The sequence below is a fragment of the Notolepis coatsorum genome (genome assembly GCF_963971535.1).
Source record: "Notolepis coatsorum genome assembly, chromosome: 9".
In the NCBI taxonomy this organism is placed as follows: Eukaryota; Metazoa; Chordata; class Actinopteri; order Aulopiformes; family Paralepididae; genus Notolepis; species Notolepis coatsorum.
The window spans coordinates 58127582-58148473 of NC_140173.1; the positions used below are offsets into that span (position 1 = coordinate 58127582).

Genomic DNA, 20892 nt, shown 5'->3' on the forward strand with positions numbered 1-20892 from the left:
AGGTCGACGGCGACACCGACCACCAGACGGAGTGTGTACAGAACACTCGCCAGACAATATGACCCGTTGGGATGTATTCTACCTTACACCACCAGGGCAAAGATGATTGTACGAGCACTATGGGACAAGGACCAGGGCTGGGACGACCCCATACCCGCACACCTTGCCTCAACATGGAGAGAGTGGGAGACGGAACTCCGCTCACTCCCAGGCGTCAATATACGCCGCAGCTACTTCCCATCCACAGTGAGGCCAGAGACATGCAAGATTGATCTACACGTCTTCAGCGACGCCTCCGAAGTAGCCTATGGATCGGTGGCCTACTTGCGTGCACAAGAGAAGGGAGGAAAGATACACACTGCTTTCATCCTGGCTCGCTCAAGAATAGCCCCACGAAAGCAACAATCTATCCCGCGTCTAGAGCTCTGCGCAGCCCTAGCAGGAGCGCATCTAGCCACGTTAATCCAATGTGAACTCACCATTCCGGTGCACAGAACAATCTTGTGGTCAGATTCCACGACAGTACTCACATGGATCAAGTCTGATTCATGCAGATACAAAGTCTTCGTGGGAGTCAGAGTCACCGAGATTCAAGAGTTAACAGAAGCAGCGAGCTGGCGGTATGTGGACACCAAACACAACCCAGCTGACGTCATCACCCGGGGAATGTCTCTGGATGACCTCCCCCGTCGCAACATCTACAGTGACGGACCAGAATTCCTCAAGCTCCCGGAAGAAGAGTGGCCTACGCCCACCCCACGGGAAGCAAGTAACGAGGAGGCTGAGAACAAGAAACCTATGTTCTGTGGACTGAGCACAGTCGCCTCCACAGACCCCAACATAGATGACTGCATTACCCTAGAGAGTGCGCAGCAAAAGACATTCCTGTGGCACCACCCAGAGATTCAGTCCACCACTGACATTTCAGCAGCTGACTACGAAGAAGCAGAACTTCTTCTACTACAACGAGCCCAGAGAGACTCGTTCCCCGATGAGCTAGACTGCCTACAGGGAGGAAAGCCCGTCCCATCAGACAGCAGACTGCTCCACCTGGCACCCGAGAGTGACGCCCATAATCTCATCAGAGTGGGTGGTCGCCTGCGGAGAGCCCCCGATCTACCGGATGACATTAAGTACCCGATAGTCTTGAACAGCCGACACAAGGTCACAGAGCTGATCATAAAGAAATACGACGAGGATGTACACCACGCAGGAGCAGAGAGAGTCTTCGCGGAGATCAGACGTCGCTATTGGATACTTCAAGGAAGAGAAGCGGTGCGACGCTTCCAGCGAACCTGTCTAGACTGCCGAAAGTGGCGCGCGCAGCCCAGCATACCACGGATGGCTGACTTACCCCCCTGTCGCCTCCGACTCGGCGACAAGCCATTCCACTCCACAGGCATGGACTGCTTTGGCCCGTTGTATATAAAGAGAGGAAGAGGAACCGAGAAGCGGTGGGGTATTGTATTCAAATGCATGACCACCAGAGCGATACATATCGAGCTCCTTCCGACCATGAGCACAGACTCATTCCTTATGGCCTTCCGAAGATTCACATCACGGAAAGGAAAACCGTCTACATTGTTGTCTGATCACGGGACAAACTTCAAAGGCGGAGAAAGAGAGCTGAGAGAGAGCTTCCAAGCTATGGGCCCAGAACTTAAGACCCACCTAGCTCCATCCCAGATTGACTTCCAGTTTAATCCTTCGAACGCACCCCACTTCGGTGGAACCTGGGAACGAGAAGTACGTTCTATAAAGACAGCCCTGTACGCCGTGCTTGGGGCCCAGACTGTGGCGGAGGAAGTCCTAATGACAGTCCTCACGGAAATCGAGGGAGTATTGAACTCAAAACCCCTCGGTTACGTCTCCAGTGATGTAGCAGATGTCGACCCAGTCACCCCCAACACACTCTTAATGGGGCGGCTGGACCCCGCGCTACCCCAGACAATGTACAGGCCTGAAGAAGCGAACGGCCGAAGAATGTGGAGGTACAGTCAAGTACTAGCTGACAAGTTTTGGAGCAGCTTCCTACTCCACTACCTACCGTCTCTACAGACCCGCCAGAAGTGGGTAAAAGAGAGAGACAATTTGACAGAAGGAACAGTCGTCATGATTATCGACCAGTCACTACCCAGAGCTATGTGGCCGGCTGGCCGCGTAAGCAAAGTGATCACCGGTGCCGATGGCAAGGTCCGAGCAGCTGAAGTGCTCGTCCAGGGGCGAACTTACACACGACCTGTGGCGAGGCTAATAGAACTGCCCCGACTCCCAGACACTATCGATGATGACCATGACCCCATGACTTTGTGAGTTGACTGACCCTTACAGCGGACCTTGAGTGGTAGACAGTGCGGTTAATCTGTCTCTGCTTAGCTAATTAGGTGGGACTAATTAGGGGGCGGCTGTTGTGAAGGATCAGATTAAACCGAATATATATATTTATTTATATATATATATTTAATAGTATTTGTATATCGTTTGATATCCCCTGTATATTCCTTGTACAATATGCACTGAATATCCCTTTAGTCTACTAAACAGCCCATAATAGTTTCATTCTACCATTGGACGAGAACCTGGCGCCGGCAGCCATACCCCTAGGTTCAAGTTCAATCGTGCCGCCCAACATGTCGTGGCAAGCCCGGTTCCGCGTAGGAATACGTCTGGCGAAATACGAATGATACTATTTGTTCACAGCGCATATATATATGGCGCAAGTAAAGTAGAACTTTTTTTTAGTCCATTAGTTCTTTACCCTCCAACCGAGTAACAGACGCGAAGCCTCACCCACGACGCACGTGTGGTGCAGTAAGGCCTACTTGGCCTCAGAATAGGCATTGAGATATCGTGTGGATTAATAGTTGAATTGTCATAGTTTGGCACTATACCGTCGAGTTGGACGTATTTCTATTAAGCTAATAATAGTCTATGTATGGTGCATCGTTCGGTTAGAGTTATAAAGTTATCAGCACCCCCATCGTTCCTGACGTTATCTGGAGTCTTAACCAGGCTGGGCAGACCACTAGTGGTGCTTGCATCCGAGGAGCTCCGGGCCAGGACGAGCGGACCTGTACATTGGATTACTTTACCCGGACGACGGCGAGCCTTCCACGGCTTGGATTATGCTTTGGGTGCTTTGATTATTCCATGGATAACGGCCAACACTGCTGAGTGTTGGAACTACCCCCCGGAGAGGAGTCCAGGTGAGATGGCGCTCTACTCCAGTGAGGTCGCCTCACGTCTCTCCGTTGTGGACCGGCAGCTACCGTCCACCAGAGGGTCCAGCTGTATTCATCTGCGGACCGAGGTTCTGTGGGCACCGTGTTCAAGACTTTGAATTCTCCCAAGAAATCGTCGGCCAGATGGGATACCGCCAGCGGCTCTTCTAACCCCCCCTCCTACTGTCTTACAACCAGCGGGACCCCCCCCCCCCTTAGTGTATCCAGCTATAATCATTTAAGTACCATCGCTATAGTTCCCTAAAGAACCAGGTTGTATACTTACTCCCTGCGTAACCAGAGATTGGACATTCAATATTGATTTACCTACGAATACTCATTTGCCATACAAGTGCATTTCAAATCATAAGTGTAAACAAGTGAACGTTGTATATACCTTTTGCTATATTAAATATTCGATTTGTACATTTGTGTGGACTTCGTTTCATCAGGTGGGAAAGTGTTCATCATATCTATATCATGTACTGGATGGCCAGAAGTTAAAGTACAAGAGGTAGTGGTTTAATAATACCATACTTAACAATACAGTCAGGGAATTGTACCCCTCAGTTACAGCAACGGATCGATTATCCAGTGTGTCCAGATGGAGTCCCGCGAGCGATAGCGAGTGGCGGACGGAATATGGGGGACACCAAGCACTTCCGGCCCCACTTCTGGTTTGGCAACTATCGCGAGTGGCGGACGGAATATGGGGGACACCAAGCACTTCCGGCCCCACTTCTGGTTTGGCAACTCGCCGATCGGCCACCAGGTGGCGGTGTTGGAGAGTTGAGCGGAGTCCTACAGCACCAGTCAAGGATCCGTGGGTGAAATATGTGAAATATGAATATAGTCTATTTGCCATCCCATAGAGCCCCAATGTGAACCCGGAGATTTCGGAACCACCAAAGTTTTATGATGGATATGGATAGTACGGATCCCCAGCACTCAGAAACTGCCGGATGCTAAGTTGTAAATGTTGGGCAACTTTTTTGATTTGATTTTTGATTTTTGATTTGAAGTCTTTATTTCGAACATGCAATGAATACAACAAACAATAACAAAAAAGAAAAACAACTCAATCTGCATGTTCGAAAAGGAGTAGGAAGAAGTATACACTTATTTAATCCTACCCCTTTTCCACTACTCAAATGAGTGTACTATTTTAAACATATATTTTTCATTTGTATAATTAGCATACATTTGCATAATCGCCTAAATGGCCAAATCTCAGAAACTACTTGATCAATTTCAACAATGTTGGAGTTGTTTTGGGGGTTATCCGGGATACTGAATCCAGTTATGATACTTAAGAGAAGAAAAAAGTTTCAAAATTGCAATATTTACTGGAATTTACCAAATTTTGGTGCCATTTTTATGAATTTTCTGTTTATAAATGTTTCAGAAGATGCAGAATTTATAGATAATTTTCATGGAATGTTCAATTGTAAACAGAATGATAATAATAATAATAACTTTAATTTGTAGAGCGCCTAATAGACCACTACACTTCCACGTTACATTGAAATCGGGGAGGAGATTCCGGGGGGAGCAAATTAATGAATGTGGATGAGAGCCGTGATGTAAGTGGTTGCATTCCTAATCGATCAGAACTAAATCGGCAGAGAAAAAGCCAATTTTTAAGCACCTATTCCCCATGCACATGCGCAGATTGCCCACGGATTGTGACGCCACGCACACCCGCCCTGGACTGTTCCATCAGAGGGGCGAGCTTCGGTGGCCAGTGTCCTTTCAGCCGAACAGGATAATGAAACAATGATCCCACTAAATGGCCAGACGCGTCTTATGGCGACATCTACTGTACAATTACCTCATTGAGTCTCCAGGTAGACTAATGTTTATATTTAAGTACAGTGGTCTGTAGCCACTCACACTACCACCGAAGCTCCCCCCTCTGATGGAACAGTCCAGGGCGGGTGTGCTTGGCGTCACAATCCGTGGGCAATCTGCGCATGTGCATGGGGAATAGGTGCTTAAAAATGGTCTTTTTCTCTGCCGATTTAGTTCTGATCCGTGTTCAGGAGATTCGGGCGCATACAAGTCTTTTCGATCATGTCTCCAGCACCCCCACAGCCGTAGCTGCAATCACTTGCATCACGGCTCTCATCCACATTCATTCATTTGCTCCCCCCGCTATCTCCTCCCCGATTTCAGAATCCCGGAAGACTATTGTTGATGAGTTGTTATGAAGAGCTGGCTACAATCCAGGAACAAAGAGATACAATTGTAAACCACTATCCATATCTTCCTCATTCCTGGTTGGGTCTGTGTGAAATCTCTCCCCAAACAGTTTCAAATGTTCTCAAGGTCATGTCCTACAAAGTATCCTCTATACAGTCTGCCCCATTGTTCTGACCAGGATTATTACGTTCCTTTTGGCCTCCTTGCTGAGTCTGACGTGGACGAGAAACCCATCTATAGTCCTAGTTATCAAATTCTTGGTTTGCAATGGTTTTGCACCTTGTGGGTAAATAAAAACCCAGTTTTCATCTACAACTCCTGTTTCCTCACTGTCTAACTGCTTGGTCCCTAACAAGGAGAAATGGGCATTCTAAACACTCTGTACAAGGCCTCTATTAGGCGGTAAATTGTTCTTTGTTTTCACTATGTGTGCCCTCTATCGTATCGAGATACATATTCCATGTGTATGGAATAACACTCACCTTTAACATTCACTTTAAACACTTTTTAACACTACACCATATTGTATCTATTTATTAGTAAAAGATTTGCACTACCTCTCTAACTCATCTTTGCATTTGTTTGCATTGTGTACTTGTACTAGTTTGTATATTTTGTATAGTGTTTGGTCTTTATTTTTTTGACTTTTTTACTGTCTGAAGCACAATCTCAGGGGGCTCATACAGAACCAAGCATTTCACTGTAATGTACATGTACCTTATATGTAACAAATAAGCTGGTCAGGAAGGCCAGTAACATGGGAGTGGAGCTAGACTCTTCCTCTGTCAGAGAGGAAGAGCCTTGCTAAGCTCCACGCCATCATGGACAACCCCTCCCACACGCTATACACAGACTTGGCTGATAGAAGGAGCATGTTCAGTGTTAGACTAAGACTCCCTAGATGCAACACTGAACGGCACAGGAAGTCCTTAATTCCAACAACCATCAGAGTATACAACGCATCACTGTGCCTCACTGCCTCACCACAGAGTGACAGTACAAACTCTGGTAATCTTCCTGGGCCCTCATTCATCAACGTGTTCTACGCACAGATTTGTGCTTACCCTGTGCGTACGATCATTTCTAAGCAAAGAGTGGGATTCATCAATTTCAACTTGAACTTGACTTCGTGCTTATATTTACGCACAGCTCGGACCATGCGTACCTGGCGCCCAGTGGTAGAATATATTATTACAACAAGGAAATGAGCTTCTGTGCATAATAACACTGGATGTTCTGTATGAACCGTAATTCATTATAGTTCATTGTAAAATAGCAACAGTAGTGTAATTATGGTCAAAACCCTATAAATAGCATTTGGAATAATAGATCTTTCTCTCAGAATGAATGCAGCATGGTTTATATAGCGTTATCGGAATATACGGGGTGTAGGCTACTGACTGACTGCGCTCCGCGTAGCTTGATTGATTGATTGATTGAAAAGTTTATTAACAGATTGCAGAATGGGTACAGTACAGTACAGCTCAGTACATACAATTGTTAAGGGGATGCAGACCAGAGAAAGACTTTCGTCTTGTTTACATCAGGGTCCCCCATTTTCAATTCATCATAAATCATAAAGCTCAACTCGTTATTATTTTGCGCACAGACCGCCGAAACACGGGAATGTTTTGATTATATTTAAAAGGCTTTACGTTAAACGAAACAAGTGGAATTTCGAAGCTGTAAGCAGAATACAAGTCATATGAATATAGTGTTCTTCCCCCTTTTTACTGTATAAGAAAGAATAGAAAACGCATTGCAATGACACCAGATAGTGGACAGACTATGTATATGATGGGATTCAAGTTCATATATTGAAAGGCAGGCTACATCATACATGCAGTGAGATTCATTGTTCTTGTATATGCTCTCGTATTATTGTTTATATAGGCTACCCAATACTGACATCAAAATAGATTGTAGTATGCCTCTAGAAATCATATGCAGCAGGTAGAAAATTGACGGGAGATCCATCGCGATTTGGAATAAAATTGAGGAGAACTTTAATCCCTGGGTATTAATCAAACAACACGGGAAAAGGCAGTCATATTCCAGCGCGGTCTTTATTAGCCGACAACAAAATAGATGCCTCTAAAAATCATATAGCCAATCGAACACAACTAATAAAGGCATTCATATTACAGCACGGTTATAATGACACACAACCAACGCCAAACAGTGGTCAACGAACGGTCTTTATTAGTATTTTGAGCTGTCCAGGCAGAATTGCAGCAATGGTCTTAGGGAGCCGTTGATATCTGACATCACCGTTTACAAGTCCGCCTTTTATTTATCCCATAATACGCGATAGTGTCTTCTTGGTTCGACAGCAGTGAACAATCTCCGTGGAGTTTCTCACAGTTCCGCTCGGGTCAGTCCATTATTTCACATCCCATGGGGGGTGTTTCCTCACTTTCATGACCATATATGGATAATCATGCACGAGCATTGACGGTAGAACAAAGTGGTATTCATCAACACGGAGGAGCATAGAGCCTGCGTACGCACGTGTGATGAATCCCGACTTCCCTGTGTGTACACTGGTTCTACATTCCGTGCTTACGTGTGGAAATAGAACATGTTCTACGCACACATTGATGAATGAGGGCCCTGGACTTTTGACTTCTTATTTTTACATATACACGTAAAAAAAATTATAAAAAAAATTCTACATTCATTACTGTAAATGTTACTGTATATTTTTGGCTGTATATTTTAGAATGTATATATTTTAGAATGTATATCCCGGACTGTATTTTTATTGTTATTTGTGATTTTTGACTACCTAAACTTTACGCAACATAGGGGAGGAGCAAACATAGCTTGCATAGCAGCCTTCTAAATTCTAATTTGAAAATTACCTTGAAGAAAAGGTTTTCTGCCAGTGAAGTTTTGTCACAGATATTTGACGGTGAAAGTGACATAGGAGAGAATGTGTCTTGACCTTATGTGTCTTGACCTTACTCCTAGAACCCACCTCACCCCTGCCCACTTCGACAACCTAGGATGGCTTAGAGTAGACGACAGAGTACAACAACTTGCAATGGGCCTGGTCTACAAGATACACTACACGACCAAGGTACCCATGTACATGTCAAAATACTTCCCAAAGGTCAGTGAATACCACGATCACAACACCAGAGGGAGCTCCACAAATCATGTTAAACCCAGATTCGGCTCAAATAAGGGACTAAACACGTTTCGCAATTATGCCACATCAATGTGGAACGCCCTACCCAAAGCTGTAAAGGAATGTGGATCACTACCCACTTTCAAAACCTCTCTCAAGGGACACCTACGGGAGGCTGCAATTCAACACTGGCCCCTGTAAATATCCTAACCCAATCATTCCAACCCCCTCCAATGTACAGTCATTTACCTAGTATGGTTTTGTCAATAGTTCAATGTACAATTGTGTTTGTTTGTACAGTGTCTCCTCCCCCCCCCCTCAATGTACAGTGTTACTTGTTTATACAGTATTTTATGCAATGCAGAAAATAAAAATACAAGATGATAGAAGTAGATGATCGTAGTGTTCTTGGGGGCATGTAGTTGACAAGAAAATTGCCAATATAGCTTGGTCTGGTTCCATTTAGGGCTTTGTACATAAGGAGGAGGACCTTCAAATCAATTCTAAATGTTACTGGAAGCCAATGTAATAGCCTAGCTGAGAGTTGAATAAGCTGAAGTATTTTCTTCAGTCGGCTTGGAATAAAGGCATGGATCCGTTTTTCAGCATCCTTTTGCTTTATAAATGGTTGTACTTTAGCTTTGTTTCTAAGGTGGAAGAATTATGTTTTTGTCACCTTGTTAATGTGGGACTTAAAGCTTACAGTAGACCTGAGTCTATTATAACCAAGACTTGTAAGCAAGGAGTAAGTTTCCCCATAATATTATTCAGCAGAATTTCTCTTGAAATTGAAATTTGGCAGATTACGCATGGCGAGGAATGACGTCTTAACACGTCATCGGCGGAGAAAGGGTTAACAATGACAATCCAGGTCCCTGGCCTTACTTCCTTTTCGTTCATCTCTCCTCTCCTCATAAACAAGCATGCCGCTGTTGTTGTTGTCGTCGTCGTTGTTGTTAAACCCATTATTTGTTTCTCTCCACCGTAAAGCCCTAATCTGGGGGTTTATTGATTACTGTTTTATTGATTACTGTTTCGACGCCTGGGGGGTTTCCCCTCATCAACACGTTGGAAGACGTTTGATCTTAAATAAGCTATTTGGAACTTTATGAATGAATGGATAGTTTATTTCGAACAATAAATATGAATAAGAAATAACAAGGTAAACAAAACAAGTCTTTTGTCCGAAAAGGAATTGGAAGAATAGGAAGAAGCATCACTGTTTGAAGAACATTGTTACTCAGCTGAAACAGTTGTGCCCTTCCTGCCGTCTTGTTGTACAGAACTTGTACTTTGGATAAAAGCCTCAGCTAAATGACTAAATGTAAAATGTAAATGTAAGAAGCAATATGCTTATCAGGTCCCTTTTATTGCAATAATAAAAAATAAAACTTAGCAATTTTTCCAAACACTGTTTTCTTCAAACAGAATCATCTTCAAATTGAATCACTTATACATCGATCAAGTTAATATATAATAATCACTGCTAATAGATAATAGATTTAGAATAGAATAGGCTACTCTCCATCCGGTATCTTTAGAAAGCTAAAGGTATCTGTTGACTAGATCAGAACAAAAACTGTAACAAACGTCATTCATTTCAACATCTCCAAAAAAGGTGTTACAACCGCCCCGCTCTTTACTGTAGCTTTCTAGCATCACTCTGTATTGTTACCCAGTATCTTTCAGCCCTAACACAGGTATGCGTTTGTATGCTGATTGTGAAGCGACCTTGGGTTCTATGAAAGGCCCTAACACGGGTATGCTTCTGTCTGCCCAGGAGCTCGGCTTTGAGGAGATGCAGAGTGTCCTACTATTGGAGAAGCTCTCTACTGTACAAGCTGTTCTCGCCTCCTGTCCAGAGGCTGCCAGGAGTAAGGACACACACACGCACACGCGCACACGCACGCACACACGCACACACACACACACACAGTCTTAACCATGAGAAAGATCCTGCATTACCTCTGTGTGACACTGGGGAGCAGCACTGTATAGAATAGGCTGCATTTGATGTTCAAGGAATTACATGCTATATAGAAATAACTTCTCTGCATGTTTAGTGTTTGTTTATACATAATTTTTTTCTTATATAATGTTTTGTATCTTTCCAGTCTGTAACCAGGACTCCTCTGTGGTGCAGCCAGGGTGAGTGACTGCCTTCATGGGTGTTTGTTCAGTCAGAGTCGGGGGGGGGGGGGTGACCTCCTTATTAGCTGTAGTGTTTGTTTTAGTCCAGGTGTTTGTGGATCCAGGTAATCAAGGTCAGTACTGATGTTGCTTGTTTACTTCTCTTAACACATTGAGTGCCACGCCCCTTCCGGGAAGTGACCCCTTCCTTGCCGTCCATTAACCTCATGTAAACGTAGTTGTAGTTTGTAGAGCTAAACCTATATTTTATCGTATATCTATGGGTCTAATAACGCCGTCGAGTCTCAGTGAGTTGCTTCCAGTCAACGTGCAAAAAACTGATTCTTTTTTTTATCCGTACATTTCCGTTTTTATACCGTTTTGAATATGAATATAGTTTGGTTGCTTCTGAGTAATTCCAGGGAAAAGACACGAAAACAGCGTTTTTGTTGTAATTTTTCGCCTGATTATCGGATCTTCCTGAAATCAACGCTAGATCATTATTATCCTTCCTCGTGCATACATGATATGTGGTTTAGACCAGCGCGGCCCCCCCCCCCCCCCCCCCCCCTTCCTGCAACCCAACGGCAGACAGCCACACACATAAAACACAGATAGCTTCAGATCAACGTAAGCTTTTCATATATAGTGTCCTTACCTGGTATCTGATGTAATGCAAAAAAAAGAATCCAATTATCTGATCGCCATTCCAGTTATCCACAGCGATCCTGTCTCCGACGTTGTTGGGCATTGCACTTCAATGGGCGGGCGGGGTCAGTAGTCCAAACCATCCCTACAAGCGTGTGTTTTGCCGGAGTGTTTAGGACCCGCCCCCACGCCGCAGCTCGGTAGAGAAAAGAAACTAACCCGTTTCTAACGGGGTGCAATAATGGCCGAAGGCGTTAGAGGGCGGTAGAAAACCATCTGCCAGCTCAGACACAATCAGAAGAGTATGCACAAGGTGCCCCGCTGAATTATGAATGGCAATAGCGAATAAAAGAAATACGTGAGAAAAACGTAGATCTACGTTTCCGGCACTCAACGATTGGGCGACAGAACCGTAGTTCTATGTTTTCGGCAACCAAATGGTTAACACATTGAGTGCCAACGACGAGATTAGTCATGCTAACTCGCCATGCGTTGAGTGCCAATGACGAGTTTTCTCGTTTTTTAATCGTTATTTCTTTTATTAGCGATATCCATTTATTTTTCATCCATCCTGCCTGACGTTATCATTGGGAATGGGTCTGAGCTCGAAAAGGGCAAATACCGCCGCCTATCGTCTCCCGGATGGTAATGCACATCATTGGATTGGATTGGGTGGGCATGTGCATCAGAAAAAAAGTCCGGTCCGGGGTTTTCCCTTCTCTGGCAAGCAGTATCTGTTACCACATTCACTGGCGAGGCTCGGAGCAGCGTCTGTGTTTTGGACTATAACGTTGGATCAATAAACGCGATCAATATTTGGAATGGCAATCAGGAATTGGATTAATCTTTTTGCAGAACATCTGATGTGAGGTAAGGACTCTATTTTACCAGTATTGGGTTAATCAGATGTTTTTTTCTCAGCCATCGCAGCGTGTCTGTGTGTGTGTATGACGTTAGCGCTGACCAGGTCATGGATAATAGATTTTTCAGCCCGCTTCTCTAGCGTGCATAAGTACACATAATCTAGCGTTTATTTGAAAACTATTCATAAATCAGCCGAAAAATGACACGTGTTTTGTGTATTCCACTAAAGAGCTATTATCGAGGAATTTCTCTGGAATTACTAGAACTCTCCAAAACTATACTCTTATTCAAAACGGTATAAAACGGAAATGTACCAATGAAAAAACAATCCGCTTCGTACATGTTGACTGCAAGCAAGTCATTGATAAGCGAGGGGTGTTTTAGACCCATAGCCATAATTTAAGATATAGTTTAAGCCTTCGCAAATGTCCCCGACCTCCCATTGACTTCAGTGCTGGCACTCTAGCCCATATATGGTCAAACGGGCGTGGCACTCAATGTGTTAATAGGGAGGTAAAACTTTTTCTGCCTTCACCGAAAATATATACATGTTTAAATCAGCGGTAGAGCCAATATTTATAAAAATATATACATGTTTAAATCAGCGGTAGAGCCAATATTTATAAAAATATATACATGTTAAATCAGCGCTAGAGCCTATATTTATTAAAATATATAGATGTTTAAATCAGGGGTAGAGCCGATATTTATTAAAATATATACATGTTTAAATCAGCGGTAGAGCCGATATTTATTAAAATATATACATGTTTAAATCAGCGGTAGAGCCGATATTTATTAAAATATATACATGTTTAAATCAGCGGTAGAGCCGATATTTATTAAAATATATAATGTTTAAATCAGCGGTAGAGCCGATATTTATTAAAATATATAATGTTTAAATCAGCGGTAGAGCCGATATTTATTAAAATATATACATGTTTAAATCAGCGGTAGAGCCGATATTTATTCAAATATATACATGTTTAAATCAGCGGTAGAGCCTATATTTATTCAAATATATATGTTTAAATCAGCGGTAGAGCCTATATTTATTAAAATATATACATGTTTAAATCAGCGGTAGAGCCGATATTTATTAAAATATATACATGTTTAAATCAGCGGTAGAGCCTATATTTATTAAAATATATACATGTTTAAATCAGCGATAGAGCCTATATTTATTAAAATATATACATGTTTAAATCAGCGGTAGAGCCTACATTTATTAAAATATACATGTTTAAATCAGCGATGGAGCCGATATTTATAAAAATATATACATGTTTAAATCAGCGGTAGAGCCTATATTTATTAAAATATATACATGTTTAAATCAGCGGTAGAGACTATATTTATTAAAATATATACATGTTTAAATCAGCGGTAGAGCCGATATTTATTAAAATATATACATGTTTAAATCAGCGGTAGAGCCAATATTTATTTAAATGGCATATTCCACCTCTGCAAGAGGGTCTACAACATTCAAAAATCAAACATTTGTTAGTTTTTAGTGGCAAAATAAATAAATTCATAACTTTGTTACAGCAATAATGTGATCACTTGATCCATTATAATCGATCATGGAAAACGGCCTTTTGAGCCTCAGAGAAGATTGTAAATAACAGAGAGAGGCTGCATTGAATTCCTAATGGGTGACGGCGCACCCATCGCCTTTTGGTTACAAACTCAAAGGTCCCAAACGGAAAGAACAATCCGATTTCACACGGTTGTAGTTGAGACTTGGGGCAACATTTCGACGCAAACACCATTGTGTGCGCACAGGGGTTGGCTACAATTTGAGTGGTTATTTGTTCTACCAATTGAAAGTATTGTCTGGGATTTTGGGCTTTTTGCAAGCAAAGTGGCCCGAAGATGTAAGGAGCCAAAACTGAATTCTGAATAGCATTGTGGGAGGAGCTCCCATTTGATGACATCACGGCAGAACGTTTGACCTCCTCCTCCCTACATTAACACATTGACCGCCAGCAGCAGGGGGCGCTGATCCCCCTTCATCGCCAGGTCTTTATTCAATGGATATAGTTTTAGACTGCGACATTTGCAAGTGCTTAAAATATATCTTATATTATATCTATGGGTCTAATAACGCCGTTGACGGTCAGCGAGTTGCTTCCAATCAACATGCCCGAAACAGATCGTTTTTTCATCCGTATATTTCCGTTTTATACCATTTTGAATAGAGTATGGTTTGGGTGCTTTTGAGTAATTCCAGGAAAAAGACGAGAAAAAGGCATTTTACTGTAATCCAGTCATCACGTTGTAATTTTTCGGCTGATTATCTAATCATCCTGAAATCAACGCTAGATTATCATTATTATATCTCGTTGTGCATACATGAAATGACCGTCGTAGCGGGGCGCTCGCTTCTACAAGGTCCATTTGCATGTTCTTGGTATCTAGGAACATCTAGGGATCTCAGGGAATGTATTCCCAGTGTCAGATTATTGTGTGTTACTATGCTTGAGTAAATCGTAATGAAACAAAGGAGAATATAAATTATAATTTTTCTTTGCATCTTTGACAGTGAATAACATGTTAAAATTGCGGGTGTTCAGATTTCGCTCACTGAGCTCATTTAGCACCTTCTAAGCAAATTAATAAAGGGAAGATGATTAAACAGAAGGATTTGTAGATACAGTACTAAATTATAATCCATTTGAATATCATCATCAACCTTTATTTATACTCGAAAAGACAATTGAGGTCACAATTTCAATGTCGTCGATGTCGTCAATGCACACATTTCTACATTATAAATCAGCACACAGATTGACAGTATAAAAAAAATGCATAAATTGCAGACATAAGAATAGGTATAAAAGACAATAAAAGCAGTACAATGTAGACAATAAAAGCAGTGCAATGTAAACGTGCAGACTTAATAATGGCTTAAAATAACAAAAGTATAATGTTGCTCGAAGGCATGTGAACCCCCCCGGAACAGCCCGCACGCCACTCACATCGCCATGCGCCGGGAATGCCACCCCCGTGGGCCACCCCATCACCCCCGGTCCCGGTGCCCCCGCTACCACGAGGAAAACCAGTGAATCCCATATCCCCACCCCCAAACTCCACAGAGGAATGACAGGCCATGTGCAGTATATATATATATAATATACTGTAGAATATCAGGCCTATAAATGACCTTATTATGGCCAAGTCATACATCTATGGATAGGGCCAAATCTCCTCTTTCCAATGGCAGTGTTGAATCTGGATTTAGTCATTTCCTCGCATTTTCCCTGATGCAATGCACAGAGAATTCACATTATTCAGAGAAATTCTTATTTTCTATTATTCTGTAAACAAACGTAGTGCTGATAATATACACTTTGACTGCTGTGTTGATAGGGTTAGGGTTTTTACTCTTGGCTGCATTTGAAAAAGAAACGCAACATTAATTTATACGGTTGATCGATTTATGATGAGAACAGCCTACAACAGGTTTTAAGCAATATCCTGATTTGGCATGTATTTCCATGATCTGGATACCAATTGAAATGTATTTATTTATTTATTTCTCTCTCTCGCTCTCTCGCTCTCTCTCTCTCTCTCTCTCTCTCTCTCTCTCTCCCTCTCTCCCTCCCTCCCTCTCCCTCGCAGAAGCCCTTGCCCATCTCTGTGGGTTGGAAACGTGACAACTGAGCTGACTGAGAAACACCTATGGGACCTTTTTAAAACGTACGAGTCTGCTAACGAACTGCCTGCAAACACACCAGCCTGAATGATCTATGGCTATATGATAATGATCTATGGCACTGATGCCAATAACTAAAACATCGGTATATCCTGAATGATCTATGGCACTGATGCCAATAACTAAAACATCTGTATATCCTGAATGATCTATGCCACTGATGCCAATAACTAAAACGTATGTATATCCTGAATGATCTATGGCACTGATGCCAATAACTAAAACATCCATCTGTATATCCTGAATGATCTATGGCACTGATGCCAATAACTAAAACGTATGTATATCCTGAATGATCTATGGCACTGATGCCAATAACTAAAACATCCATCTGTATATCCTCAATGATCTATGGCACTGATGCCAATAACTAAAACATCTGTATATAGCACAGGGTGTCCGCGGGACCTTAAAAAGTCTTAAAAAGTCTTAAATTCAACTATCAACTATTAAGGCCTTAATTTGTCTTAAAATGTCTTAAATCCGACTTTCGGAGGTCTTAAAAACATGCCATGTCATCTTATGTTTCATTGTGAAATCTGGGGGGAAATTATTAACGGGAGATAAATCAGGCTTTTTTCTTTCTTTCACGCAAACGGTACGCAGTGGGGCGGAACCTTAATGTGGTCCTTAATGTGTGTCGCCGTCGGGAGCTATTTCAGAACACCTGAGCATAGGTAACACGTTATTCAAGCCGTAGCGATAACGCTGACGCTTAGTTTAGTTTAATTGATTTGTATTTATTTGCACTCGTTAATTTAACATGGGAAATGAACGTGGTTGGTCCCAGTGAAAGATAATTACGAGGCCCGCTGCAAACTCCGCAAAAAGGATTTTAAACTGGGAACGATGGGAATAAAAGCAGTCGAGTCACACATGCACAGCGCTAAGCATGTTTACCTCTGCAAAAACCCGCCTGCAGACAACTTCAATATCAAATTTATTTTCGACGGCGACGCTGTCCACATCAACTGCTGAGGGACAGGTAGGTCTACCACCAATTACATCTGCACCTGTCCGGGTAACGTTCGGCTCCACGCCAACCCTTGAAGCTGAGGTACTGTGGGTTCTAAATACGGTCGCAAAGCATCAGTCCTACAATGGAAATGAGGGACTAGGAGAGGTGTTTCAAGCGATGTTCCCTGACTCTGAAGTCGCTAAAACATTCACGTGTGGAAAAGATAAAACGTCCTACATAGCCAGGTTTGGATTGGCTTCTTGCATCCAAAAAATCTCTCCACGGATGTAAACAAGGGCAAGGACACGTTTGTGTTGATGAGAGTGAGAGCTTCACCCCACCCTATGTATTTATTTTCTACCACACACCTACCCCCTCCTAATGTACAGTCTCCTCCCCATCATATGTATATGTATATATATATATATATATATATATGTTAGGATCTATGGGTAACAGTACTGTATATTTGCATATCATATATGTCACAAATGTAACAGTAATATATACATGTATGTCCCTATGCCATAAATGTCATGATGTCATGTATGTTGTGCATGTCATAAATGTCACTATGAATTGAAAATGAGGGACCCTGATGTAAACAAGACAAACGTCTTTCTCTGGTCTGCATCCCCTTATTATTGTGTGTATTGAGCTGTACTGTATTGTACCCATTCTGAAATCTGTTAAATAAAGTATTCATTCAACCAAACCACAAAAACAAAACAACTGGATGAATGACAACTTTATTTAACAGATTGCAGAATGTGTACAATACAGTACAGCTCAATACACACAATAATAAGGGGATGCAGACCAGAGAAAGACGTTTGTCTTGTTTACATCAGGGTCCCCCATTTTGAATTCATATTGACATACACAACATAGAATAGATAGAATAGAAATACTTTTATTATCCCGTGGGAAATTTGACACTGCAAATCGCTCAACATTTAAACATTTAGACAGGACAGGTCACGAATTAGAATAATAACACAAATCAATCAAGTTGCCTAGGATAAGAGTAGAGTAAAATAGAATAAAAATGAAATAAAATATACAGAAATGAATACAGTAAAAACATACATGACATGACATTTATGGCATAGGGACATACATGACATACAGGTATATACTGTAGTACTGTTACATTTGTGACATACGATATGCAAATAATATACAGTACTGTTACCCAGAGATCCTAACAGAAAATATTATATATATATGATGGGGATGAGACTGTACATTAGGAGGGGGGGGGGGGGGGGGGGGGGTTGGACATTTACGGTGGCCAGTTTCGAATTGCAGTCTCCCGTAGGTGCTCTTTAAGAGCGGTTTTGAATGTGGGCAGGGGTAAAAATGGGTTTTAGGAGTGAGGTTAAGCAGTAGTCTGACCAGTTTGTTTTGTGATGTTTGTAATCTTGTTTTTAGTGCCTTTGAGGTGCTTTGGTACCATGAGGTGCAAGCATAGTCGTAGTACCCTTGAATGAGTACTGAGAGTACCCATGATTTTTGCCATTTTGTTATCGTGAAATTGGTATTAAATTTAATTCTGAGTGGCATTAAAAAGTCTTAAAAAGCCTTAAATCTGACTGGGCTAAACCTGCAGATACCCTGATAGCAGAGCCACATATAGCAAGCCAGACACTGAAACAAGGTGGCTACATTGTCTGTATGTGCACAGAAGCGTGTTAGATCTCTGTAACGGGGAAAGAAAACTGATATTTCAATAATTGTTGTCCAATGACTAATGGTTTAACTGTATCAGGGTATCAGTGGGGTATTAAAAAGTCTTACATTTTATAATTCTCAATTTAAGGCAAAGGTATTCATTTTTTTGGTTGGGCAGCCCGGCTGTCGGCACGACTCGGCAGATGGAATAATATTAAATATATGAAATGTTATTGTATTCAAGTCATTGGTGCGTCTGGCACTTGTGTGGAACGTGCAAGAATTTGAATTGGCACGCAAGTACAGCCGGCAGTTTAGTGTCGCTATGTATTTTTTTTTATTTATTTTTTTGCTAGTATGGTTGTGAAATTGGTATTAAATTTCGCTCTTAAGTAGTATTAAAAAGGTCTTAAATTCAACTAGTTGAAACCTGCAGATATAGTATATACCCTGTGTATACTGTTTATTACTGTAAGTATTAGTAACTCTGTTGAAAAAAACAAAGAAGTTCCAGGCACTCTTCATGTATAGAAAAGCTTTAATTAATCGCTTAGTTTTAGTTTTTTTGTCTGTTTATTAACACAGTTAAACAGAAGTAAAAACAATACATAATAAGTTATAACTATTGTGAAGGAGAAGTTAGAAGCCTAGAGGCTTATCAAGAACTTCCCCTGTTTTATAAAATCAAACATACAAAAATATGCATATTATAAAATACCAGAATACATTCAAAAGATTCGTGTTAATACAAACATACATACACACAGTGCATACATGCATATACTGTATACTGCGTACATAATAATATATAACAACCCACCCACCTGCCTACAAACCTACCCACCCACATAACCAAATGCATACCTACATGTATGACCTATTTATTTATCTACTACTTTTGGATATGAGAATTTTTTTGTAGTTTGCTTTAAAAATAAGCAGAGATGGAGATTTCCTCAGCATAGGATCAGCTGCATTCCAAAGATTGGACCCTCTATACCTCACTGAGAACTGCCTAAGTGAAGTACCACAATAAGGTATATGCACCATGTTTCGGCCACCAACATGTTGGTGTTTTTTTAATTGTTCTAATATGAACTAAGCGATTAATGAAAGCTTTTTTTTTTATACATGAGTGCCTGGAACTTCTTTGTTTCTTCAACTGGCTCCCCTATATCCAAAGAGCACCTGCTAAAACACTGGATTCACACTACAAAGCCCTCCTTTTTGTTCAAATATGAGTAACTCTGTTGTGCTCTCCGGCTGGCAGGTATGGGGAGATAGACAGCATCCGGGTGCTGCACGAGAGGTTCTGTGCCTTTGTCAACTTCAAGAACGCCAACAAGGCCGCCCACGCGCTGGAGAAACTGAACGTGAGTAACTGCGTAGTGCTTTTCCCCCTCTAAGGGATAGTCCTCCCATTATTATATATATTTTTTTATCTCTCTTTCTCCGATTTTTCTCTGTTTTCTCCCCGTCCCAATTTAGTCGTTGTGCCAATTCCCCCCCCCCCCCCCCACCTGCTTGTTGTGCGCATGTTCTCCTACTGGTCGGTACAAGGGAACCCTGAAGTATCCGCACGCTTCCTCCGACACGCGTGGCGACAGCCAGTGGCTCTCTTCTCACCTGGCAGCGAGGGCTCTCATTGGTGAAGTGTAACGCGTGGGAGGTCACGCTGCCTTCATCAAGTCCCGCCTCCGCTGAGCAGGCGCCCAGACCTGACCTGTAGGCGTCGCTGTCCACAACGCCAGTTCCCCACCCATGACTTGCCCTCCCCCTAACTCAGCCAAACGAGTTAGTATAGCGATCAGCCCAAGCCCCAATCAATGCTGACTCCCGGAGTCGAGACCGCAGCCTCTTGCATTGGTGACGAGCGTAATCTCCGCTACGCCACCTGACCGCCCCTGTCCACCCATTTTTAACACTATATACAAGTTGGTGCATTCTGGGAGTCGTGCACTCCTCAAAAAGCACTTTACAGCAGTATTTTGTTTCTTTAGATACCGGAAGCAGATTTAGTTAGTAGACAGTAGTTTGAATTCAATGGGCTATGAGGCCAGTCTATTAACCTCCAAACAACATTATTGTGCTTCTCAACACTGTAAAAGAAGGACTTTAAATGTGATTCTCAGAGCAATTCATGCCCTTTTGGCTTCCCCAAGCATTAATAATAATACCTTTCATATAGGAATTGCAGCCCAAAGTGCTTCACAGCAGTAATGTAGACTGTTGTGAAGGATCAGATTAAACCGAATATGTATATTTATTTATATATATATATTTAATTGTATTTGCATATCGTTTGATATCCCCTGTATATTCCTTGTACAATATG

General features: G+C 42.0%; 1 protein-coding gene across 1 annotated transcript in view; it reads left to right on the forward strand.

The window, feature by feature from the left end:
* Positions 1-20892, forward strand: part of LOC311234361 (uncharacterized protein) — a 134051-nt gene that overhangs the window by 93536 nt on the left and 19623 nt on the right. The window contains exons 11-14 of the mRNA XM_084321515.1: positions 10337-10430; positions 10671-10704; positions 15832-15909; positions 19828-19930. Coding sequence (XP_084177641.1) covers positions 10337-10430; positions 10671-10704; positions 15832-15909; positions 19828-19930 — 309 coding nt within the window. The remainder of the gene's footprint in view (positions 1-10336; positions 10431-10670; positions 10705-15831; positions 15910-19827; positions 19931-20892) is intronic.